At 38.9% G+C, this 26,169-nt stretch overlaps 1 protein-coding gene across 6 annotated transcripts in view; it reads left to right on the top strand.

Moving 5' to 3' along the window:
* Positions 1-26,169, top strand: part of ZNF451 (zinc finger protein 451) — a 36,775-nt gene extending 10,606 nt beyond the window's left edge. For 5 of the 6 annotated variants that reach the window (XM_090136252.1, XM_090136255.1, XM_090136254.1 and 2 more), the window contains exons 5-15: positions 1,451-1,562; positions 2,351-2,501; positions 4,442-4,568; positions 5,910-6,063; positions 7,313-7,457; positions 8,052-9,706; positions 10,646-10,780; positions 12,562-12,692; positions 13,604-13,790; positions 22,943-23,017; positions 25,664-26,169. In XM_090136252.1, the coding sequence (XP_089992378.1) occupies positions 1,451-1,562; positions 2,351-2,501; positions 4,442-4,568; positions 5,910-6,063; positions 7,313-7,457; positions 8,052-9,706; positions 10,646-10,780; positions 12,562-12,692; positions 13,604-13,790; positions 22,943-23,017; positions 25,664-25,716 (2,925 nt within the window). In that variant the 3' untranslated portion in view covers positions 25,717-26,169. The remainder of the gene's footprint in view (positions 1-1,450; positions 1,563-2,350; positions 2,502-4,441; positions 4,569-5,909; positions 6,064-7,312; positions 7,458-8,051; positions 9,707-10,645; positions 10,781-12,561; positions 12,693-13,603; positions 13,791-22,942; positions 23,018-25,663) is intronic. The other variant, XM_031611319.2, reaches the window with a different exon arrangement.

Below are 26,169 nucleotides of genomic sequence, written 5' to 3'. Positions count from 1 at the left end.
CTCCCTGGGCAGCCATTCCAGTGCCTGACCATTCTGAGAGAACAAGTTCTACCTGATGTATCTCATATACCTCCTCTGGTATAACTTATAGCCATTTTCTCGGGTCCTGTTGCCTGGGAGAAGAGGCCAAATCCCTTCTCATCACAACCTCCCTTCAGGAAGTTGGAGAGTGCATTGAGGTCTCCTATGAGCCTCCTCTTCTCCAGACTAAACCATCCCAGCACCCACAGCTGCTCCTCATAAGACTTGTGCTCTAGACCCCTCATCAGTTTCATTGCCCTTCTCTGGACACATTCCAGGGCCTACAAGCTCTTTTACATTTTACTATGTGTTTCTGATTCTATAATCTGATAAGTAGAGTTGTTGGGTTTTTTGTTGTTTTTTTATATATTTTTTTCAGTAAAATGCTGTACTGTGAGGTAATGCTGTCTTCGTTCATAGTGATGTTGAAAAAGGTTTGAAGATGAGACCCTGAGATGTAGTACCAGCTTTGCAAAGGAGCTGGTGATTACTCTGATTACTGGTAACAGCGACCAAATTCTGGAAGGTATACTGATAAAATTGTCCAAAAAGCAGAAGATACTCTCCTCAGTCATAGGATTGGTACGGCTGTAATTCTGTATGGTACCACCTAGGAGATTACTAGCATGGAGGGTGAATGCTGTGGTTTATGCATTGCTCTGGGAAGAGACAGTCCTCTACCACCCACATGCCCATTGAACACAGGAAGCTGCTTTTGCAAAATATGCCATGAGTTTTCATCTCACATAGAGGAAGCTGCTAGCAGTGGCTCTGTGTGCAACATGCAAATATTTGTGACTGCAGTGCTGGAAATTTTTAGGTGCTTACAGATGTTGCTGTTGTGTACTTCCAGGTGTTCTCTCTGATCTGATGTCTTCTTAGGAACTACATTTAAAATAAGCCCTATAATTCTGTGCTTGTTCAGGCAGTGATAGGACTGTAGTTTAACAGCCCTGGCTGCTAACAGATAGCATACTGTGGTTTTGTTATAGCAGCAGTAAGTATATATATATATTTTTTCAGTGAGACACTTTTTTTTTTTTCCTTTCATTTTCACACTTTTTGACTCTTTGACATGTGATATTTGACACAGAGTAAGAAGCTTGATGAGTGCAAAGCCCAGAGATTATAGAATCTGTGTGTGTGTATGTGTGTGTGTATACATTTGTAGCATGACTGAAAAGGAGCAGGAAGGTCCTGAAGAGAGAATACCCCTCTTATGAACAGAAAGCACAGTTACCAAGCTTGGCATGGAGACATTTTAACAGAATACATTCTGGGATACTTGAGGGAAGAACCTGCTATGCAGCTATGAAGAACCACGTGTAAATTTTGAAAAAGTTTTACTTGATTTACTTAACTTAAATCTTAGACTTAAAAATAAATAAATAAAATTGATCACCACCTTGCCTTATGTCTTCCCTGTCAGGAGAAAGTTGATTCCCAGTATGCTCACGGGTTGCAGGAACTAGAATTTATTCGGGAACACAGTGACACAGAAGCTGCAAGATTATGTGTGGACCAGTGGTTAAAAATGCCAGGTAAGAATGGGAGAGATGAGATTTCGAATATGTAATAAGGAATCAAAGGTTAATAGTAAATACATGGCAGGAGAAATAAACAGTTATTTGGTTATGTTGAGAAGAGGTATCAGTGACATCGTTTCGAAGACACTGCTAATTCACTTAATATTATTTTTAAGATTTCACTTAAGATTATTTCTAAGTACTGCATTGCAAAATAGAACATCTGATAACTGCATTAAGCAGCAGTACTTAACCTGACAGCAGCATTAACCTGAGCTTGCAGGTGCCTTAGACATACAACCAAATCTTATATTGTTTGCAGGAGTGTGGCGTTTGAAAGTTCTTCTCCAATAGCTTCCTCAAAAACTAAACTAGTGTTTTGTTGCTTAGGAAATTAAATATATGAAATGTAAACGGTATTAAGGCAATGTTAGCTATTTTTACCAGCAAAGTTGTCAGAAAAATATTACTATTGTACTGTTGCTCAGAAAAATATGCCTACATAAGTATAACTCCTGTTAAAAATATTTTTTTTTACATTTAGTTTTTTTTTTAAATATAAAAGTTACTTCCTGTAAGACCTTGAGGAAGCATGTCAGTGTTAGAAATCTTTTCAGGTATTGAAGAGGCAGATTCTTTAACTGAAAGAAAAAACGTCTTGTTGTAGAATTGTATTACAGTCACTGTCAGCTTTTAAGAATCAACTTAAAATGTTTTCTAAATGCTTTAGGGTTTGTGTTTTCTGTATGTTTTTAGGCCTCTATAATTGAGACCATGGTCAAATGTTTTGTTTCATAACGCAGGTCTCAAACCAGGCACTGTTAACAGTGGAAGAAGAGGTGTTTGTCAGAGAGCAGGTCAGATGCAAGTCAACAGAAGTCCCATTTCTTGTCCTGTGATGCATTGCAACAGAAAGTTTGATAATGGACATCTGCTCCTAGGTCACCTGAAAAGGTGAGGATGTATTGTGAGTAATAATAGTGAAAGAGTATATGTGAACTTAAAACACCTGCACTGAGTCTACTTTAAATTGCCTGTAGTGACAAAATTCCATTTGGAGAGCAGAGTAATGTGTTGCAGATTTTGTACAGGTGATGTAACTTACTGATTTGAGGTTCTTCTGTTGTTGACTGTTTTTCTGTTCTTGGTTTTTTTTCCGTCAGTCAGAATTGTTCTCTCTCGCATGTTAAGCATTTTCAATATGTGATTTTCTGAGAAATAGGATTTAAGTGCAGCATTTCTATTCCTTCTTTATCCAAACTTGAAAAAGGGGTGGCAGACTAAGTACATACAAGCTATATAAAACTTGATAGTAGAATTAAAAAGATGCTCCAAATGAAAGGAACTTTATGAGGTTCCTCAAGAGAAGTGTAGTGTTCTACATCTGGGGAGGAGTAACCACATGCCTTAGTACAGGTTGGGGCTGTCCTGGAAAGGAAGTATGCAGAGAAGGTCCTAGATATCCTGGTGGACAACAGGTTGACCATGAGCCAGCAATGTGCCCTTGTGGGCAAGGAAGCCTATGGTATCCTGTGATGTGTTAAGAAGTGTGAGTAGCAAGTTGAGGGAGATGGTCCTTCCACTGTTCTGTCCTGGTGAGGTCACACCTGGAGTATCATGTCCAGTTCTGGGCTTCTCAGTTAAGAAAGACAGTGAACTTTTAGAGAGGAGTCCATAAAAGAGCCCCAAAGATGATTAGGGCCCTGGAATATCTCCCTTATGAGGAAAGGCTGAGAGACCTGGGACTGTTCAGCCTGAGAGATCGTCTTTATAAATGTTTACAAGTATCTAATGTGCAGGAGTCAAGTGGATGAGGCCAGGCTCTTTTTTTGTGGTGCCCAGTGACAGGACAAGGGGCAGTGGTCACAATCTGGAACATAGGAGGTTCCATCTGAACATGAGAAAGGACTTTACTTTGAGGGTTGCAGAGCTCTGGAACAGGCTTCTAAGGGAGGCTGTGGAGTCTTCTCTGGAGATACTCCAAAACCAGCCTGGTTGCTTTCCTCTGTAACCTACTCTAGAGAACTAGTTTAACAGGGAGTTGGGTGAGATGATCTCCAGAAGGTCCTCTCTCGTTTTGTGAGAGAAAAGTCGGGTTTCAATGAATTCAGCTTACTAGGTAAAGCAAAAGCTGTGCTTGCAAACAAGACAAAACAAGGAATTCATTCACTACTCCCATCAGCAGAAAAATGTTCATCCATTTCCAGGAAAGCGGTGCTGCATCACAGCTAGCGGTTACTTGGGAAGATAAATGCTGTAACTCTGAATGTCTTCCCCATCTTCCTTCTTTTCCCCAGCTTTTATTCTGAAGTATGCCATGTGGAACGGGTGTCCTGTTGGCCAGTTGAAGTTAGCTGTCCTGGTTCTGTTCTTTCCTTACGCCAGCTCCTTGCTGGCAGGGCAGCATGAGAAACTGAAAAGACCTTGATTCTGTGGAAGTACTTCTTAGCAACTAAAACATCCCTGTGTTATCAACATAGCTTTGCTCATGGATCCAAAACATAGCTACAGTATAGGAAATTAACTCTCTCCCAAAACCAATACAGGAAGTTTTAAAAAACAAACATAAAAAAGCACCAACCGACCAAACTAAACTAATACAGATTTGTAGGAAATGGAGACTTTATTAGTTCTCTTACTCTTAAAAACAGTGTGATTCGTCTACCAATAGATCACTATAACTGGTTAGCTGCAGAGAGAATCACTTTCATGTGGGATATTTCAACTGATAAAGCTAATGATAGGCAGATTGAGGAATTTTGCAGTTCAGGTTGATTTTGGCACGTTTTTGTTCAGTAGTTTCAAAAGACCTAATTTTTCCTATAAGAACATATATACATATTTTTTAAACTGTCATGAGGGTACCAGTTTGTTAATTATTTCTTCCTCTCTAGGTTTGATCATTCTCCTTGTGACCCAACAGTCACATTACTTGGACCCCCAAATAATGCTGTTGCCTGTGTGATATGCTGCCAAACATTTTCAACCTTTCAGCAGTACAGTGATCATCTTTTATCTAAGGCAAGACCATAAGGATAAGTAACTCATCTGACTGAACATAATAGAGGGTTATAAGACATGTAATTATGCACATTTTCCTTTTTAACCCTCTTCCTTACACTCTCCCTTGATTATTCTTCCAAATAGTTTTTCTTATTCTGCAGCATTTCAAATGCTTGGTGTATCCTGACAGTGCTCCCGTTAAATCTGACATTATATTGTACTCTGTGGTGTACATCAAAGACAATTGCAGTTTTGGCTTGATCATTTTATCCTTGGTGCTGTCAGTAGGTATTTCCCTTTATTTGTGTCTCCAAAACTAAGAAAGATGAAGACAAATTAAAGTGAAATAAGAAGAGTATAAAGAGGCAAAAGAGGATAAAAAAAAAACAAAAAAAACAGGCAACAGAGTTAGAGAAGAAACTTGAATAACTCAGATGCAATTGATTCTTTGCTGTTACAGTGTCTCCATTGATACGTCTGACTACTACATGCTAGTTAACTTGCAGAAGGGAACAGGATAATCTAGCATTTGAGTTTTGATTAGAATATAAGCTAATAGAATTGGGGTTTGTTTTTGTTGTTCCCTACCTCCATTCTTTTCCTTTCTTTCTTTTATAATGTCATCTGTCTTTCCCTCCAGCTTAATGACAGATGCTCAGATGCTAACTTCAGATGCAAGGTTTTATCTAAGCAATCTATTGCTGAACTGTGTAATGGGTAACAGTTTCAAAATTCAGTTTTAATAACAAATATTGTTGTTTGCCCACCTAGCCTATTAAATTCAAGGGAAATATTAAATATTGTGAAAATCAGACTAACTTAAAGCAGTAGCAGAAACTCTTGATACGTGATCATATCTGACAAGCTTGACAGGTTGCATCGTAGTTTGTCCCTGCTCTTTTTCCTTTTATTCCAAGTTGGGTGCCTGTGGTATGTCTATGGGCATTAGCAGGAGTTAAAGGCAAGTTTGGTCAAATGCACTGCCTCTTGCAGTGGGCATAAGGATGGATTTATTTTGGTGTGGAAGGAAGGGGGAGTAACTCTGAAGAAAGCAAAAAGCTGTCGTGAAGATTCTTCAGGGAGACAGAAGAAGGGAAGAATAAGCAAAAAAAAAAATAAGTAGAATTAAAGAGCTGTGTCTCTGGAAGCAGAGATTGAAGTTGATGTAGAAGTTTGACCATTCTTCTTGTTTCTCATAAGCTGAAGTGCATAGCTTGGAAATAAACATACATGTGGTAGCTGAGAATCTAAAAGTGAAAATATTGCTATGGAGGTAGAAAGGGATGGAAAGACATGAAAAGAAATGGGATTCCTTCATTGATTCTGTATTTCTTCTCATCAGATCATTTTATTTTCCAGCTAAATCAAAATGACGGACATGAAAAAGATCTCCTTCCACAACACGTTCAGTGTTTTGCGTGCCCATGCTGCTTTCTTCTCTTCACCAAAAGAGATGAATGCTTGAAGCATATGTCAGGAAAGAACCACTTCCTCCAGCTTTCTAAACTGAACGGTGTGTTGCTACTAAATGTACTTAGCGTGCTTCTCGTTCTTGCTGATAATTTATACTTTGTGTGATATGACTTACATTTTTCTGCTATGTAAAAAGCTTAAGGCTTTTAAGTTTGTTTAATAAATTCTTGTTTCTCTTCTAAGGCCTTGCATATTCTGTAAGATCTTAAAAATTATTGAATATGTGCCTTATAAACTTAAAAGCATCCCCTCTTACAGAACATTTAATCTTAAGTGACTGAGACAGATTAGAAGTAGGTGGAGCTGCCGTGTTTTAGATAATTTTGCTTTCAGTGTAAGCCTTACATGATCAAAGGATCTGTATATTTTCTCATACCATATCTGTCACTTCTGCCCTCCCCTGGAGTGGCTGCAGAAGTACACAATAAGGATGGCCTTTGGGTATCTTCCTGCAGGCTCAGACAGTACTGTCATCTTTGTAGAAACATCCATCTGCTTTGTTGTTTGGAGTTCTCTTGTATATTGCCCATCTAATGCAGTTTTATTCTCAATTAGAATGTTAATTATGAATTTGATGACTTGGAGATTTATTGAAATTGGATTGTAGGTTTAAAAAAAATATATATGAGTGACCTGTTGCTTTGAAAAGATGAGTAACACAAAATAGAGAGATGGATAGCACTTAGTGTTCCCTTTTTTTTTTTCTTTGCAAGGGTAGGTCTTCAGGATTAATGTCAACACGGGATGTGCTTGAATGACTTAAACTCAAGTCATTTCCTACTGATCATTAAATCTTATTAAGCAGAAAATTAAAATAGCATTTGTAAGTAATGCTGTGGATGGGAAAGAGAAATGGTCCAAGTATGTGAGAACTTATTAAATGAGTAGCATACCTTCTCTTTTCTTAAATATACTGTGGCTTTAAGCAAAATGTAGGTAGTAGGAGTATGTAGGTAGTGACAGATGGAGAGGCAGAAAGTCAAAAAGTTAGCAAAGAGCTGTCCAAGGGAGGGATCTGACCTGAACTTGCAGAAGGAGGGAAATAATCCGTCACTGAATATGAAAACCAAGATGCTAGTACATTCCAACATAAGATTGTTACAGAATTTTAACAAATTAATGCAATTTTACACAACTTCCATTGCAGAAATACTGGAGCTCAGCTGACACATGGTAACTTGAGTTCTGAAGCCCTTGACAAATCAGTATAATTGTAGAAATGTCTGAAAGCTGAAATATTATGAAAACTCACAAGATGTTATTGTGCTTTCTACCATTCTGTATTGTAGAAATGAAGGCTGATGCTCCTCTACCTTTCCCATCCTATGCAAAGAAGCTGCTGATATCTCTCTGCAAAGAGGTTCCCTTCCAAGTGAAATGTATGTCCTGCTTACAGATACTACGCTCCCATATGGAATTAACAGCTCACTTCAGGTTTGTGAGAGGCAGCTGTCATTATAATGTGAACGTGCATAACTGATAACCAGCATGTTTATATAACCAACACAGATGTATTATGTAGTGGTGCTAATGAAATTCAGGGCACCTAGGACTGTCTGAATGTTGACTAACTGGGTAGGCTATCCAAACCAAAAACCTTCTTTTTCCATATTTCTTACTCCCTCTTGATCCGTAAAATCACTGATCAATGTTTATATTCCTTTTGTTGTTTCTTGTGACAGAGAACAACAGAACTTCATTGATGTTTGTTCCGTCATTTCTAGATTTTCAGCAAATGATTTCAAAGATGTACTATGTGAGCAGCATAGAGCATCAATCCAAGTGCTAGTATTGGGAATTAATACTTAATTCTCTTTCAAATGCAGACTAGCTAGGCAGTGCATGTTTTTGTTGACAAGCTAGTAAGTCAGCTAAAGTAATCTGAGGTCACTACTTACCCACCCTGTTGCTGTAGATAGTTGGTAAAATTTCAAAGTATATTTGAAAGTTTAAAAATGTTTCTGATATGATATACACCTTTATGATATATATATATACACATATATGTATATTTTTAATCCACATTAGAACACGTTGTCGTAATTCTGGCCCTATGGCAGTGTCCAAGAAGAGGATCTCCCAGGTTGCAGAAATATTCAGAACAAAAGGTCACTGTGAGAACTGTGATAAGCTGCTTGTTGATGAGAATCAGATCATGCAGCATAAGCAAAGCACTAAGCATAATGTTAAAGTTCTTACTACAATGGAAGAGTCCATATTGATGTTCTGTCATATCAATGAAAAAAATAAAAACGCATCTCATTTGTGCCATACTGTGGATTGGTCAAGACCACTGCTTAAGAGACATTTGAGTTCAAATGAGTCAGCCAGTGAAAGTGAATTTACTCCTTCAAAACGGAAGAGTGATTTAAAAAAAATCAATGAAGATCGTGTCAGAAACCAAAGCCAAGGTAGTGCTTGCAAAGTGAAAGCCTGGTTTTGTGAATGCCTTCAAAAGTTTCTTACAGAAGAGTCAGTAGAAAAACACATTTTGTCAGCAAATAGGATCTGTCACAAATGTGCTGTATGTGGGAAGCTTGCTGAAAATTCAAGTATCATCCGCCTGCATATGAGCCGATTTCATGGAGGGGCACACTTGACGAACTTTCTTTACTGGTGCAGAGCATGCTCTGTAGATCTCCTCAAAGAAGAGGATATTATGAGACATGTGACTGAGTTCCATGGCGGACATAGTTACTATTACGAGCAAGAAGCTCTTGAAGATGAACCTATGCCCTCAGCTTCTGACGCAGTGTACATTTCCAAAGATGAAAGGAAAGACTCCATTCCGAGCCCTGTGGAAATCTCTCCTGAAAAAATTCCTCATCTGGGAAAATGGCAGTGCCAGGTTTGTGAAGAGATGTTTGAATCTGAAGACAGTGTTAAGCAGCATTGTATGTCCCTAGAAAGCCATGCGTTTCACAGATATTGCTGTGGATTGTGCAAAAATCACTTTCGGAAAGTAGGAACGCTACAGCGACACTTCCAAGAGCGTCATAATGGGGAGATAAAAATTAAATACTTCTGTGGCCTTTGTGGCGATCTCTTTTTCGACATAGAGGAAGAATTTCTAATCCATTATAAGGAGTCTCATAGCATGGACTATGTATTTGTGCCCGAGCAGATGGAAATATCAATAAAAAAAGAAGATGACTTCCTCCCAGAAGAAAATGGAGACTATCTAACTTGTGGTTGCCGGTCAACTTACATCTCCAAAGTAAACAGGAGGAATGATTCCATGAACTGTCAAAAAGCCCTGCTGCAGGAAGGAAACTTGTGGTTTCGCTGCTGCTTGTGTTCTGCAACTGCACAGAATTTTGCAGATTTGAACAGTCATCTCAACAGCCACACATCAGTGAAAAGTAAGCGAGAGATGTATGTTGTTAGATGTGCTGCATGCAACAAAAATTTTGATGATCTTCAGAGTGCACATCAGCACTATCACATGAAACACTGCTTCTTACAGAAACCTGATATATCAAGTTTTGCATCAGAAACAGAAAATGCAGTATTCAAATTCACGGCAAGTGGGGCTTGTGTGGACAAAAAACCCCATGAATTAAAATTTCATGCAAATCCATCCAAGACTCAGGGAAGACCACAGTCTCCTCCCCTGCAGGGACCGATCCACGGAAGGAAAGGAAAAACTGAAAATTCAGCGTGCTCCAAAGAGCCTGGTGAGGGTTTGTATTGGAAAGATATCACACTGTTTTAATGCCAGTGCAAGTATGTAATGTATCATTTGCCTGTGTCTAGTCTGTAAGTCAGCTTGGAATTTATTTTTATTGTCAAAGTTGTATTTTGAATACTTGAGATGTAAGTCTATTGCTATATACTTTATGAATGGAGTTTTAAAAAAAGAAAGCAAATGTTTCAGTCCAAAGGCTCTCACGTGCAATTTTTCAGGTAATTGGGAGTATAATTTGATGATTCAGGACTGCAGGTGGAGATCAAACTCCTAGAAATGTGAAAGCACGGTAAAATACACACAAAAAGAAACTTACCTCCTTTGTATGTATAGATCAGTGAGGCTGGTAGTGCGTTCTGTGTAGGCAGTCCTGTTATTACTCTGTCTTTTTAATTGTGCTTAGCTTGCAAAAAAATAATCTCAGCTGAGAATTTCTGTTTACAGTATGTATTGGAATGGCTTTGCCTGAAGTGTCCGTTTTTAAATTTTTTTAAAAAAATTCATGTCACTTCCAAGAATGACATCAAGAATGCCAAAGATTTATCTCACGTGTACAAAAACTGTCATCATAATTTTGATTAATATACAGCAAAAAGTATGTTTCTAAACATTTTATGTACTGTTACGGTTTTAAGCAATTACATGTTATAAATGTGCCATAGTAGGAAGTGCACAGTTGAACGTTAAGTATGCTATAAAGACCTCAGTGTCTTAGTAAAGTAGCTCTCTGTGCCAACTATCCAGTTCTGCAGCATCGTACTGCTGGATTCTACTCTTTTATCTAATTTATTTATTACTAAAGGCTACTTCAGTGGATTTAAAAACAGTTCTGAAACAGTGCAGCTGCTAAATAGACTAACGTATCTAAATTTATGTATGTTTGTTGACTGGAAAGTTGAGTAAACATAAAATGTTTCTATTTATCTCATTGAAGACAGTGAACTTCCAGATCTCGACTATTTGAGTACCATGACTCACATTGTGTTGGTGGATCTAGACAACTGGGGAAGCTTATTCACACAGCTGCCAGCTAACCTGAACCAAGGAACGTTTATCTGGGGCTTTCAAGGTAAAGTGGTCAAAGGAAAAAAAGATGAATGAGTTTACACACATACAGATTCTTTGAGAGAATAAAGAGTGGGGAAAAAAGCAGCCCATGGGGCCTCTTAAATCGTGACATCACAGAAATCAAGTAACAGAAATGTTCTCAAACTTTTCTATCTCATCCTTAAACTCTGCTGCTCGTATGATTCCTCGTAGAATACTGTTCCAAAGGTGCTAAATGGTTTGGAGAGTCTTTGTGGCTCCCAGCTGAACTTGCTTAGGTGGTATTTTCATAGTTCTCAGGACATACATAATACCTGGGGGGGGGGAGGGGGAGGAGAGAATTTCTTTCTAGCTAGTTTGTAATTCCCAAGTCCTTGTCATATTTTTTTTTTCTTTTTAGATCCAGAAGGCATGAATTTACATTCCTGTATTTCAATTTTCTTTGGTCATCGTATACTAAATTTCTTGCTTTCCAAATGGGGTTGATGCATTCAGGCTGCCTAGTTGGGAATATTTGCTAAAGATCTTGAACAGAAAGACCATGCTGAAGAGTTAGCGGCCATTAAAATGGGCCCAGTTTGTATTGAAGAACATTTTGGTTGTTTATTAACGTCACAAGGATTGTTGCAAAGCTTGGGAATACTAAGGTTCATGAGGACCTTAACAGTAGTCTGTGGAATTATTTAATGCATGCTATTCCTGCTCATTTAGCTTGTGAAATATATAGTGACAGCTCTTATAGACATTAGGATAGAAATTAAAAAAAATATCTGCTGGAGACTGCTTCTATTTCTTTGTCAGCCTTGGTAATACGCAGACCTCTGTGGCTGGTTTCTGTGAGTGTTTGTTTCACATGTGTCCTCACATGAAGTGCAGTCAGTGACTGGTTTCACTTCCCATTAAAACCCTGTATTATACTCAGCCATTATATTACCTGGCAGATCAACAGTATTTTTCCTCCCCATGCAGACCCATTAGTTCTTAACATCTGGGAATGTCATGAGGTTCTTAATCACTTCCTTCAAATTGTCTTCCTTTTGTTTTCATGTTGTCATGGTAATCTCAAGATCCTCTGATTTATTTATTCCTTCATTAAAGATTTGCTGTTCCTTTCCTTTCCCTTCCAACCTGTTTCAGCCTGTTTCTTTTCACTGTTTTCTGTTAACTATTTTCTCAGCTAGTAACTACATGTTTTAGGCTAGTGTTGTATAGAAAATTCCAGCTTTATTTTTTTTTAAATTGTTGTATCACTTTTCTTCTCCTTGACTGCATCCAGGTGTTTATCCAGTCTCTAATATTTGTCTCCAGTTTCTACTTCAGTCATTGGATCTTCTCTTTAAAGAGTTCTGGCATGTGACAATCTAATCGTAAATTCTCTTGGGAATAAAATTGGCATTGCATTAATAAAGGGTTCCATAAGAGAAACATTTCTGTTACTGTACTGGTTTCCTAGAGCTCCTTTGCTTCTGCACATTGACCATTAACTGTGCCTAGAACTGGAAAAGATGTGTTACTGTGTCTAAACATACACAATTTCTGGAAAATAATTTTTTTCAGAATTAATAGAAAAATACATAGAATATTAAATGAGAGGGCTTTCTGTAGGATCAGGCTAGCTACTTTTTCACTTTTGGCTTTCTAACCCAACGAGGGCTTTGGGGCTTTTGGTAATGCATTTTTTTTCAGCTTTCACATTTATCAAAATAAATTCTGTCTTTAAAGCCAGTTTTACCTTTTACTTCTGCCTTGCATTCTTAATACATGGTGACATTGCTATACTTTTTTTTTTTTTTTAATGCTTAGGAGGATACAGTAACTGGAAACCTCCAGTGCAGTGCAAAGTTTATAATTATCTTAATAAGATCGGATGTTTCTTCCTTCATCCACGTTGTGGGACCAGAAGAGAGGCAGCAGACTTTGCACTCTGTGTTCATGTAAGTCATGTCAGTATGTGCTGTCTTTATTGTTGTGTTAGTATGAGAGAAGGATGGCAGATGATGTATGCCATTGATGTTAAGTACTAATTAGCTGTGGGATTCTTAGATTCTCTTCACACAACTTGTGTGTCCACTAAAAAGAATTACAGAACGATTGCTGAATTGGGCGGAGACAGTGTATTGAGAACTGATTTTGAAGGAACCCCCTCACAGCTTTGGGTAACCCTGAATGTCATACATTTTACTCTTGCTATATGAAATGAATCATGGGTTGCATGAAGACCACACAACATAAATTACATCGGTAAATATAGTAAATGTAGCTGTCGTCATCATCACTCTGCCCTATGCTTTACGTTTTTTTCTTTAGGAATACAAATGTAATTCCAAATAAGACATGTAAGACATCAGTCTGTTTTTTAAAAAAAAAAAAAAAAAAAAAAAAAAAAGGTGGGAGCTGGTTAGGAAATGAAGAATTAAAAAAAAATTAAAAAAATGCCAGTGGTGTTACAATTTCTGTTTCAGAATGAAGTGTAACTTTTGCCTCTCCCTTCAAGTGGCCCAAATCTGGAGCTAGATGTCCATGGATGAGTGCCAACTTCAGAGACCCTGCTGAGCTGACAAAGAGCAGTGTCCATATTCAGTAGACCTAGGGCTTTGGGCTGGGAGATGTGTAGATGAGGGGCAGGAACCTGAGGTATCATGAGGACTCCCCAGTATAGTGTTTCCAGTTTTGTGAGGCAATCTGTTCTAGCGCCTCACCATTCTCTGTGTAAAAAATACCTTTTATGGTAGTGTGAATTCCATATAATGATAAAAGTAAGTTGCTGTAGATTTTCCTACAAAGAGCTCTTAGGCAAAGCTAGCCAGAGTGCAGTCTTAACATCTGTCATTTTTTTTCCATGCAGGCTGGTCGGCTAGATGAGCACCTGCCCAAGCAAATTCCTTTCACTGTACTTTCTGGAGACAAAAGCTTCCTGGAACTGGAAGCTCAATTTAAGATGACTCAGCGGTCAGCTCGCATTCTAAATCCCCATCACATCGAAGGAGACATGATGTGTGCCTTGCTAAACAGCATTTCAGATACCACAAAAGGTAGAAAGTCAACATCAAATGCAGTCTTTCCAGCAGTCTAGGCGTCAATAAAATAAGTGAGCTCTTGTGCTGATGAAAACAAGTTGTTTGGTGCTTCTTGTATTGTGTTGCAATGAAATGCAGCTCAGAAGATCAGTTTGCTTGGTACAAGTTTTGAAACCAGACTTAACTTCACATTTTTGTTCAATCTAACAAAACCTGGAACAAACAGTTATTTCTGTCTGAAACCTCCTTTCTGTCTGAAGAAGAGCTGCTTAGAGCACTGTGATGTGTTTACTTACTGATTTCTACTGAAATCAATACTGCTTTGTTCAATTTGTACTATGAGACAGCTATGACCCTGCTAAAGCCATTGTTATTTCCCAAAATCTCTGCCTGTTTTAACTCTGATTGTCCTGCATCTAAGTATTGACCCCCAATCACTTGTTATTTATCTTCACTGGCATGTGGCTCATGCCTGTGTTTGGGGGAAAACTACCAATGAAGGCCTTTAATACTCTAATTAATGCCATGCTTAAGTGATTACACTGTTTTATGTAGAATAATCAGAGGTTTGAGCAATCTTATTTTGATGCAAAGATATTGAAACTGAGATGTGCTTAAATACTTTTAAGTGTTTTAAAACATCTTGAAGTTTTCATAGAAGAACTGAATTTTCCTATTTAGACATTCTTTTCATGTGCTTTACGATGTTAATGTTTATCATAACTATTATGGTGATGGGGACTGTTGAGAAGCCCCAGACTTGAACTTACTGATTACACAGTCATTGTGCATCTTACTAATGTTGTAGTGTGCTTGTTACAAAAAAAAGAAAAAAAGGGCAACTTACTTTAAGCAAGAAGTTGCTGGAATCATGTATGTGTCATGTTCCTGTGCAAACCCACAGTGAACAGAATTGTCTTGAGCCATTCTCAGGTCTCTTCTGCTGTCAATGTCAACAAGATGGAACCCAGACAGTAAAAATTGCCTGTTCACTCCTGTTCCTGTATTACAACAGGACATTAGAAAACTCAATTTTGGTAGCAGGACTGTGTAGTCTGGGCAGTGAGTTGGTGTCATGGCCAAGAGTCTGTAAAAGGTTTTGAAAAAGATGCAGCCTCCTCAGAATATATGCTTTGCTGCAGGGGTCGGAAGCATCAGCAGGCATTTGCAAGTCTTCCTGTATGTAGCAAGACCAGTATCAGAGGGCTGAGGTGGAAAGTTGTGCCTTTGTATCGTGGGCTGGTCTAACCTGTTGTCCTGCTACAGAAATGCAGCTGAATATGAGGAAATATAAACGAGGTTTGTTTGCTTTCCAGTGGTATCAAACCTGTGGGCATTATTCTGGACAGAGGAAATAGGTGAAAAACATTTACCACAGAGAGTTGCATTGAAAAATTAAAACAGCTGTTGGTATTGGATGAGCTTCAAAATGAGAAGGCAGTTTACCTGAATCATCTCTGTAGAGTTATTACTAGCATGCAAGCGGGTGGATTGCTTGGATGGGGGACAGTCTGACTGCTGTACCTTGTGAACCATTTCTCCGTTTCAGCAGAACCAGTGGTAACTGTACTAAATGCACTCATTTAAATGGAGGGGGAAAAAAAAAAGTTCCTATATATGTTACAGGTTATCAACTGTGTTTCCATAGCAGAACATGAATTTCCTCTGAGGTGTGAAGTGTAGGCAGGATTATCTGCTTTTTGTTGATAAAACTAAGTTCATAATTTTTTAATTTTCTTCTGTGCTGAAGGCACAACGCATAATGAGAGATTCATTCATGTTAATAGAGGGTTTGAGTAACACCAGTTATTCCTTTACCAACAGAGGTTTGCAGCATGCACAATCCCTTGACTATATCTTGACACCTGGTATCTAACAATGCCAGTACTGATACAAAGTGCACTTGTAATGAATTCTGGACAGTGTTGAGGATGAAGCTGATGGTAGGTTAGAGATCATCATGCCCATGCTGACACTGGTACAAGTGCCAGAAATGCTGTTGACAGAAGTGATTCTTGCACAAGTTGAAGACTTCAGCTTAGCTGTGTCTCTCAGAAACTCATGTTCAAATTTCTTAATTGGTTGAGCTCCTGAGTCAAGGGACTTTCTTCTTTAAGGAGCCTGGCTGCCTCATGAGATTGTCAAAACCAATGACAGAGTGATATATGATGCTTTCCTGAATTTTCAGTTAACACAAGTGTCAGACTGCAGATGATTAGGTTACAGCCTCCAGTCCCTGCTGTCCAAAGAGGCTTAACACAAAGGGCATGATTATCTGTAATGTGATGCAAAGTAGCTGCACATGCCTACTAGAGAAACTACAGTTTTTTCACTTACTGCTTTATTTACACAGTTATCATAGTGGCCACAACCTACAGCAGTAGAGACTGATAAGAAAATCACCCTTGAATTGTGGCCTTGTGCTTAGCTACCATAGGCAGTTGTTACTAGCTTTCGTAGTCAGTGACATCCCTTAGATGTGTATTTGAATATATATATATACATGCCCTATGGAGAAGAACTCTAACCAAGTGGATGAACTGGGAAGACCTCACCATCCAGACCATACAAACAAAGCTTCAAGGTTTAATTTAACCTGATTATGGGTTTTTAGAGAGGTGTCTAAAATGAAGATTAAATGAAAGTTTGTGTGACCACCATGATATTGGCCCCAGTTTCAAAAAAAAAAAAAAGCAATTAAAGCAGAATTGGGGATAGAGCTTTATTTATAGTCATGCTGCACAGAATGAAGGTCTGCAGGGAGAGAGATGCAGAATGAAGTTTTAGTTTGCATAGAGGAAGAGATGGCCTTCTGGGTTTTTGAGCCCTCAGCAGGGAGCAGCTGCACTTGTATTTATGGATGATGTTGCCTAACAAAGAAACAGAGATTAGAGTAATAGGTATTGGGGAGGAGTACATGGGGACTCAGGGATTTAGTGAAGAAGGACTAATCAAAAGGAAACCAAGGAACATCGTTGTAAAGGCAAGATTATCACAAACATACGTGATTGATAGCCGTGTTTGTGGCTAAATAGTCCTTATGATCCTGAATGAAGTAATTGTAATGATATTCTTATATGTTAGCACTAAAACTTCACGTCAGATGTAAAAAGGAAAAGGGACAATAGTTGGTGAGAGTTTTGTAATATTTATGTCACTGTGTGTAAGGACAATAAATAGACTGAGAAAATAAGGAGTTGCTGAAAAAACAGAAAAAGCATCATAGGAGAGGGAAAGGGAGGTAGGGTGCAATTAATTCATGTGTGATTAATGTGTGAAACAGTCACGAGGTGTGTTTGTACAGTAAGGAAAGAGAGGAGGATGAACGTCAGGGAAAGGAAATCCAGTTTTCAGCATGATGGGGAAACCAGCAAACCTGCCAGAAACTATTGAGGGAGTGGTAGTAGCTGGGGAGGTTGAAAGCGAAGAGTGCCAGAGGAGAGGAATTATTCTGAGACGTGTGGGCAGCTAATCCAGATCAGGCTGACACGTTGGTGTCAGGACACAGGGAGATACTTGTGTTCTGTGGTGGTTTAACTGTCCCCTTCCACAACAGGTTTCTGAGGCTTGGGAAGTGCTGTTGTACTGTATCTCTCAAGGAATGTTACTGTGTTTACTCCCATCTTTAGGATTAATCTTCCTGATTACTGATCTCTATGGTCGTACGAGATTTGTTTTCATGATTTTTTTTCCTTCTGTCAGGAATTTGGCAGTATATAAGACCAGTAGAGAGCAGTAGGATTTCTTTGAGAAAATGGGTACAATTGGAGTTTGTAAGCTGTTGCTCGTTTAACAAAACATACCAGAGAAGAGGTCGTATCTTAAGATGTCCTGACTGATAAATTGGGGAATTGCTTCTTCTCTGACTGCAGAGGTTCTGGGAGCTACAGAGTATGCTAAGCCTTTCTTACGAGAGAAACAGGAAATGCCTGATTTCTTCAGGTTATACATTTTCATTTATGCTATGTTTTCAAAGGTGCCAACAAAAGCAGAAGTGTATGCTGCGTTCAGAGGACTGTACCAGCAGGTTGGGGGAGTTGATGCTTCCTGTTTACTCAGCATAATGAGGCTATCCCTGTCCAGTTCTGGGCCCCCCAGTACAATGTCGTCTTGGAGGTGCCCCAAAGACACATAGACACAGACCTGGACATCTGTGGTTCTAAATGACTGTACTTGAGTAGAGAGGGGAAACAAGGTGGCCTCCAGTGGCCCCTCCCAGCCTCAGCCATTCTGTAATTCTGTGATCCTTGCATGGAGCGTATTGACTAGAATCCAGGATCTCCTGAGAGCAGAGTTCAGCCACAGGATACAGGCATTCTGCAAACAGCATTTGATCGATCACTGTGATCTGTACAGTGTGGAAAGTCAGCCCAATTTTTTCTAACTTAAAAATGAATCTGTTCAATCAGTTGATTGTTCTATCTCTTTGATTGACAACTGATGGGTTCTATACTTAATTCTTGCTGTGTAGCTCCTAAAGCAAGCTGAATTCCTGTCCCTTACCCCTTATGTGTTCAAACATTTCTGCTTTGGATTTCTGCCTATAGAGAGCATTTATTCTGATGGTTACAGTCTTATTCCTGATTTCAACAGGGACATAGAATCATAGAATTGCTCAGGTTGGGAAAGATCTTAAAGATCATCAATTTCAACCACAACCCAATCAAACTACCCTAACTAACAACCCTTCGCTACATCATGTCTCTGAGCACCACATCCAAATGGTTTTTAAACACATCCACGGATGGTGAAACATTACTGCTTTTGTGCCTGCCTCATCAGACAACCAATATGACACCTTTAATCTTTGCTCTGTGTAGATTTGGGTTTGGAGGGTGGCACTGTAGACAAACATCATGCTTTGGTTTTTGGATAGACAAAGTCAGTACAGACTGAGACACTGACAAACCTTTGCATTAAAAAAAAAAAATCCTAGATAACTTTTAACCATTAACTGACCTTTTAATGAGTTAGCTTTTACGGACTCAAAGATTTAAAAGAGCCCAGCAACTGCTTTCATGGGAATTTGAATATGCATTAATACAGTTAGGTGGGGGCTGGAAGTCTTATCAAATAATGACCAACGTTGAAATCACTGGAGGCAAAGTGTAGCTCATGAAACTTCTAACATGCTTTTGAACCACCTTTGAGTCTGAGCTGATTTTTTTTTTTTTTTTTTTTTTACACCCTCCAACTAGGCAGGAGATTATCTGTTCTAATTGTTTTGAAGTTTCATAGATTCTTTGAGCTCTTCTGGTTCAATTTATCGTAATCATTGACTTGCAATCAGTTTATTTTATGAGCTGAGATTAATACATGGAAAGCTCAGTATATGAGTGGACACCTACCACTTGCTGTGTTTGAACTATGCTTTCATGACCAGAGGCTTCAAACCATATGTACTAAGAAATAAAGGTGTTGCCAGTGGAATGGTGTTCCTTCAACTGTGCTTTAAACAAATCTGTCCATGATGTAACTATTCAGCAGTATTCAGTTACTGCATATTAGTAGTAATGATAAATCATGAAATGGGCAACTTATTTTTAAGACATTTAAATGTTTTGCATGCCAGTTTGTGCATACCTCCATTCTAGTATGGATATGTAATCCATGTTATTACAGCAGTGTGATCAAAGTGGTGTGACTGGTAAATTAAAAGAAAAAAAAAATAATTGGAAAGATGAGGCCTGAATTAATGCCTAAGATCCTAGACTTTCTAAATGAACAAAAATAGTAACTTATCTACAAATTGTTTGAATAGCCATAACTATTCTAATTGACAGTAAAATCCACTGCTATATTCTGGAAAAAATGGGTCTCAGGCTTGCTTTCTGCCTGTGTTGGGGAAGTCAGGAGTTAAGCAGAAATGAGCTGTGCTTCAAATGCTTCAACACTGTGTCAGTGGGTTGCCATTGTGATTTCTCTTGTGGTAAATACTCTCTGATTCAATAACCAGTTCCAGGAAAGCCAACTTTTTTAGCTAATACTGAAAGAAACTACTCAATTTCCTGAACTTCTGACTGCTCCTATCCTTTGCTGTTTAACCAGCTGTGCAAGTTGCAGTCTGAAGAGTATTGCTTTTTCAATTTGCCAACTTCTTTTGTCAAATTGCCTGGAAAAAAACCACCTCTAGAAAAGTGCTCTGAATGCATGTTTATTTAAAATGGCAGCAAACCAGAGAATCTATTGTACTATGTCTTGCTACTTACTGGTCTCAAGATCTCAATTTGTCTATTATACTTATGCCAAGAAATGAGTTAGGAAGTGATCGCCTCTGTTACATCTTTAACAGGTTGTCATAGATGGAATTACCCACTTCACTTGTAAGAGAGAAGCAACAGTATATTTATTGATATAAAACAGTGATTTAATAAAGCTTAAATGTGATTAAGATGACAAGATTTGAGATGGCAAGGTACGTTTGATTATTTACTGCATAGAGTGTAGAGATCAAAACATTTATCCAGGGATCCTCCCATTGACTCAAGAGGTTCAGAGTGGATCCCCTTGCTTTATAAACTGCTTCAGTATGGAGGTCAGGAGCCTAGGTGTGGCTGGATACATTTGTAGTCTCAGACTTGGTCAACGGTTTATGTCTAAGGGATCATATGTGCACATTCAATCTAAGATGTAATCTCAGTGAAGCTAGCAAAGTTTAAAAAGCCTATTTTCAACAGTACTCAGTGATGGAAAAGGGGCAGTGGTCAGAAAATAGAACATGAGAAGTTCCATATGTACATGAGGAAAAAGGTCTTCATTTTGAGAGTGACAGAGCACTGAAACAAACTGCTCATGGAGATTATGGAGTCTTCTTCTCTGGAGTTATTCAGGACTTACCTGGATGTTCTCCTGTGTAACCTACTGTAGGGAACCTGCTTTAGCGGGGTGGTTGGACATGATGACCTCCAGAGGTCCCTTTCAGTCCCTATGGTCTATGATTCTATAAAGCAAACTACTGATCATTTATAGTAGATCTGTATCAGCAAGGTGTCTTGTTGTCAGGGTTGTCATAACCTTGAGAGGTATCCCAACTTAAATTACAAGTGGTGTCCTTTAGAGGTCAGTACCGGGACCAGTGCTGTTTAATATCTTCATCAGTGACGTTGACAGTAGGATCAAGTGCACTCTCAGCAAGTTTGCAGATGATATTAGGCTGTGTGGTGCAGTCGACATACCTAACAAATGGAATGTCATCAGAGAGACTTAGTCTCCAGCAGTGGGCCCAGGCAAGCCTCATGAGTTCAATAAATCCAAGTGCAAGCTCTTTCACCTAGCGTGCGGCATCCCTGCTGTTAGTACAAGCTGGGGGATGTAAGGACGGAGCACAGCCCTACCAAGAAGGACTTGTGGATACTGGTCAGTGCCAAGCTGGATGTGAGCCAGCAGTGTGCCCTCATGGCCCAGAAAGCCAACTGTATCCTAGGTTGCATCAGAAGAAGCATGGCCGGCAGGTCAAGGGAGGTGATCCTGCCCCTCTACTCTGCACTGGTGAGGACTCACCTGGAGTGCTGTGTCCAGATGTGGAGTCCTCAGATGTTGGAGCACATCCAGAGGAGGACCACAAAAATGATCCAAGGGATGGAACTCCTCTCCTATGAGGACAGGCTGAAAGAGCTGGGGCTGTACAGCCTGGAGAAGAGGTGGCTCCAGAGAGACCTGATAGTGACCTTTCAGGATCTGAAGGGGAGCTACAAAAAAGAAGGGGACGGACTCTTTAGCAGGGCCTGTTTGTGACAGGACAATGGGAAATGGTTTCAAATGAAAAGAGGTGAGATGTAGATTGGATATAAGAAAAAAGTTGGTTACGATAAGGGAGATGAAGCACTGGAACGGGTTGCCAGGGATGTGGCAAGTACCCCATCCCTGGTGACATTCAAGCTCAGGCTGGATCAGCAGCCAGCTCTAGCTGTAGATGTCCCTGTTCATTGCAGGGGACTTAGACTAGATGACTTTTAAAAGTGCCTTCCAAATCAAATTGTTTCATGATTCTATGAAATCCTGCTGTACTGCCCACTATCATGCAGTACAGCTGAAGGGGCTTGTGGGATGCTCCCTATTTATGGGCTGAGGTGACTGTCATAGTCATACTGCTTATGTCTAGCACTGAGGTGAGGCTGTGGTTGGGTCAGTGCTTGCTTGATTAGCCATCACCCACTGAACAAGGTGCTGGTTCCTCCAGCAGCCAGCCAAAGCTGGAAAGCAACCAGTACAGTGGTGAGATGGTCAGACTGGAGAGGGAAGAGTGAGGGGGAGCATGCCATCACACTTTAGGGCCATATGGAGCATTAATAAGTGGGCGAAGTGAAGCCACTTCTGTGATCTTTTTTTCTTTTTTTTTCTTTCATAAGTGATTTTAATGGTGTTTGGTTTGGATTTGTGTGGGTTTTTTTTTTTTCTTCTGTTTTGTTTGTTTTGGTTGGTGATATATAGGGAGGTATCTGTTCTACCCAGATAGCTGGCAGCTCCAAGAAGGCTTCACAGGCAGTCTGCTAAGTGACTGGAGAAAGGCACTTCTAACTGTAGTAGATATCCAGAGATTTCTGGTATCTTTGTGGATTCATGAATTCTGTTTGATACTAGCTGCTGGATTTTATTCCTGGAAATATGAGAGTCAGCAATGCTGCTGCTTAGATAAGTATATGTGCTTGAAATCTTAGAAAGTCACTTTAAACACTGAATTTGTTTCATTGAAAGTTACGCAGTCAGTAATTTAGGATCTGTATTAGAATGTTCTTTGCCTGTAAACATAATCAGAAGTGCTTCTGTTGCTGTGACCATAGAGGAGACCTAGTTTGTTGTGGGTTATGCAACCACATTACAGAGACCATCTCCCAAAACAGCAGGAGCCTCTGGGGAGAAAATGAATATACGATGGGACTAATTGACTTGTTTGGTTTTTAACCCTTAGATTTCTGAGTCTCCATTTAAAACAAGAGTGGGGAAAAAAAGTCTAGGTGCACCAATCCCTACTAGACACTTCAAAATACAGCTGTATGCCACTATATTTACACGTGTTTTGCTGTGATTTTCAGATAGGAACAAGGGCAGTTCAAATACAACCTGCAATGCTGTTATAGTAAAAGAAATGTAAGAGTTGGACTTCCAATGTAATGACTTTTTTTTGCTTAGAAGCAATGTTTAATTTATATTTAATTTGTGCATTTAAGGTTCCGATAGTGAAGAGGATGATGATACCAAACTAACAATGAAAAGGAGTTTAGAAGAAACAAAGAAACAAGAAGGTCTGTTTTAATTTTTACTTCTTTATTTTCAAGAGTGCTGTTATTTACAGAAGATTCAGAAGCTAAAATCATTTTTACGTCAAGTGATCTCTTAAGAATACTCTCAAAAATATTCTGAGCAATCATGAGAAGTTAGGAATACTGGGAGTTAAAAGGAAAAAATAACTTTCTGTCTTGAAAAGTATGCCAGCAGACTCAACGTTTATTGGTTCACCACTGGGTTTTGTGCTGTTAAAGATGTGACTGAGCTCACTTGATACCAGTTCAATATTAACTCTGACTGGGAGCAGAACTACTGTAGTTCAAAATTGGATATTGTATCTAAAGAAAGCACTGTTGTGTCCTAAAAGATGGCTGTAGATGAATGCACAAGTTTGAATCAGCAGTATGAATATCTCCTCACATCCTATCTTTCCTTATTGAAAGTATTTCCGTCCTTTTGCTGTTGTGCTCAGTGCTGGTGCTTGTGCCATGTGGCTGCTTAATTGTGATAACAGATTACAGTGCACTTTGAAAGTAACATATTGCTTAAAGGAATTGACTCTCACTTGATAGAAATAAAAATAACTTTAAATAATAATAATAAAAATAAATACATCATACAAGTGCAATGATAAAAACTGAATCTTCCCAGAATTTATTTATTTACACATTTACAAACTGTTAATCGAAGTTATTAAAAAAATACAGCATATTCATCTATTTTCCTGAAAATCTGCCATGCTCGGGTGCCCCCAGCATTGGATATTCCCAGTAGTGGGTGGCGTTTAGTACCTGCAAGTTGTCCCAGTTCTTCTGTCTCTGTACAGAAGACATCTGGGCTTATGAACCAGCCGGGATTCAGCGGTGTGCATGGCTGTAGAATTGAGTAAGAGGGAAAGAGGAAGCAAAATCAACCCTAGAAATGGATAAAAAGGAAATAGGAACTGCTGAGAGGAGAAAGCTGAAGTGTTGTGGACAGAAAAAGCTGCTTCAGCAGCTCCAGAGAACAGAGGACAATCCACGTATGAACTATGAAATGAACTGTATGACATTAGTAACAGTCATAGTTTCAATCTTATTCTTTTTAACTAAACAATCTTAGTGATTTAATGACAACTTACTTTAATGAGAGCAGTTGCCTGTAGGTGGGGCTTTGTTTCCATGGCCGTTTACTGTTTTTGTTTCAGAAACTAGCCTCAGTAGTATCACTTGTTGCAAGAAAGTCCAGCTGGATGAATATGAGTTTATTGACATGAGAGAGCATTTATTGATACCATTTCTTTGTCAAAACTAAGCCTTACTTCATACAAGCAAGTCCATAACTACAGTGAAAAATTTTTAAATGTGATGTTTGTGTGTGTAAGCCAATGATATCCTGAGGTGCATTAAAAAGAGCACAACCAGCAGGTCGAGGGAAGTGATCTTCCCCTTCTACTCTGTCCTGGTGAGGCCACTTTTAGAATACTGTGTCCAGAATACTGTGTTCTGGGCTTCTCAGCTCAAAAAAGACAGGGATCTCCTGGAAGGTCTCCAGCGGAGGGCCACAAAGATTATAAAAGGCCTGGAGCATCTCCTGTGTGAGGAAAGGCTGAGTAACCTGGGTCTTTTCAGCCTGAGGAAAAGAAGACTGAGAGGAGATCTGATAAATGTTTATAAATATCTGGAGAGGTGTGAAGCAAATAGATGAGGCCAGGCTCTTCTCAGTGGTGTGTAGTGACAGGACAAGGAGCAATGGCCTAAAACTCAAAACATAGGAAGTTCTGTACTAACATGTGGAAGAGCTTTATCGTAAGGATGATGGAGCATTGGAACAGGTTGCCCAGAGAGGTGGTAGAGTCTCTTTCTGTGGAGATACTCAAGACCTGTCTGGATGCCTACCTGTGCAACCTATTTTAGGGTACCTGCTTTAGCAGGGAGGTTGGACTAGTTAGTGATTTCTTGAGATCCCTTCCAACCTCTGCAATTCTGTGATACATGTAGTTATTCATTTTCCTTTGTCATAGGAAATAAACTAGTCATCTTTTTGTTCTAGAATGTGCCTGTGTCCTCCTAAAGGAGAAGATAAGTTGTTTAATAACGATAGCGTATCTGAAAGCTTCTTTTAATTTTTCTAGCAGTGTCAGTATTATTTACCATGTTTTATCTTTAGGATATGTAATTTACTAATGCCAAACAACCTAAAGATAAGGCCAAAGCAGGGCTTCTATTTGGATAATTATGAAGGGTGTTAATGAGAGGTTGTTAATAGACGAGATGAGTCCCATGCAGGCTTTTCCTACCATCAAAAATGCTACAGCCCTGAACTGGACTATTCTTACAGTTAATGGTTTTATCTCTACTTATGTCCTCCTTGTAGGAGTTACAACAGTAGTGTTAACTTACAGTTTAGATATCAGAGTATCTGTTGATAAGGAACTGGAGTGAAAACACTGAAACCTCTGCTCGTCTTGTGTGTCTGTCTTTATTTTAATATTTTACTTTTATTAGTGCATATATATGGGTACTAATCTTGATATGTGACCAATAAATACCCAGTTGCATTACAGTCTCAAACAAACTGGGCTGACATTGCTGTTGCTTTATGTAGTAATAGTAATGCAGTTGTGTTTGACTAGTTACCAACCATCATTTGAAATTACAATCTTTTTTTTTGTATTCATACAGAGGATGATGCAGAATTAAAAGAAGCTATCAAGAGAAGCCTCGAAGAAATGTAAATGAAAATACTTCTGTATGCTAATACTTTGCCATCAAAGCTGCTCACAAAAAATGGAAGCTTATTCATCTATTTACAAAGGCTTAGAAATTCTGCTTCAAAAACATGTCTGTATCTTGAATTGTTAGATCTATAATCTCATGTCCTCTGTAATGCTGATGGGCAGCTGGAGTTTATGGATATCTGCTGCAATATATTCTGTATGATAAAAAGTACATTTTTAAGCCTTTACACATTCTGTTTCTAATGGATGATGGCAAAGTCTCACTGGTCTAGCTATATAAATTGTTGCCCAATCAGTGGGCTGATGTTACTGTGTGTTTGGTTGTTTTTTGTTTTGTTTTAATTATTTTATTAATTGGTTCTTACATTTAATTTTTTTGTCACAAGATGTGATTGTCTTTATTTACTTTTCCATGTGGTTTTTGCAACAGATAAAAATAGTAAACTTCAA

This window comes from Phasianus colchicus, chromosome 2 (assembly GCF_987193195.1).
Source record: "Phasianus colchicus chromosome 2, bPhaCol1.hap1.1, whole genome shotgun sequence".
NCBI lineage: Eukaryota > Metazoa > Chordata > Aves > Galliformes > Phasianidae > Phasianus > Phasianus colchicus.
Note: the sequence above shows the minus strand (reverse complement) of the source record. Positions and strands in the feature narration are given on the sequence as shown.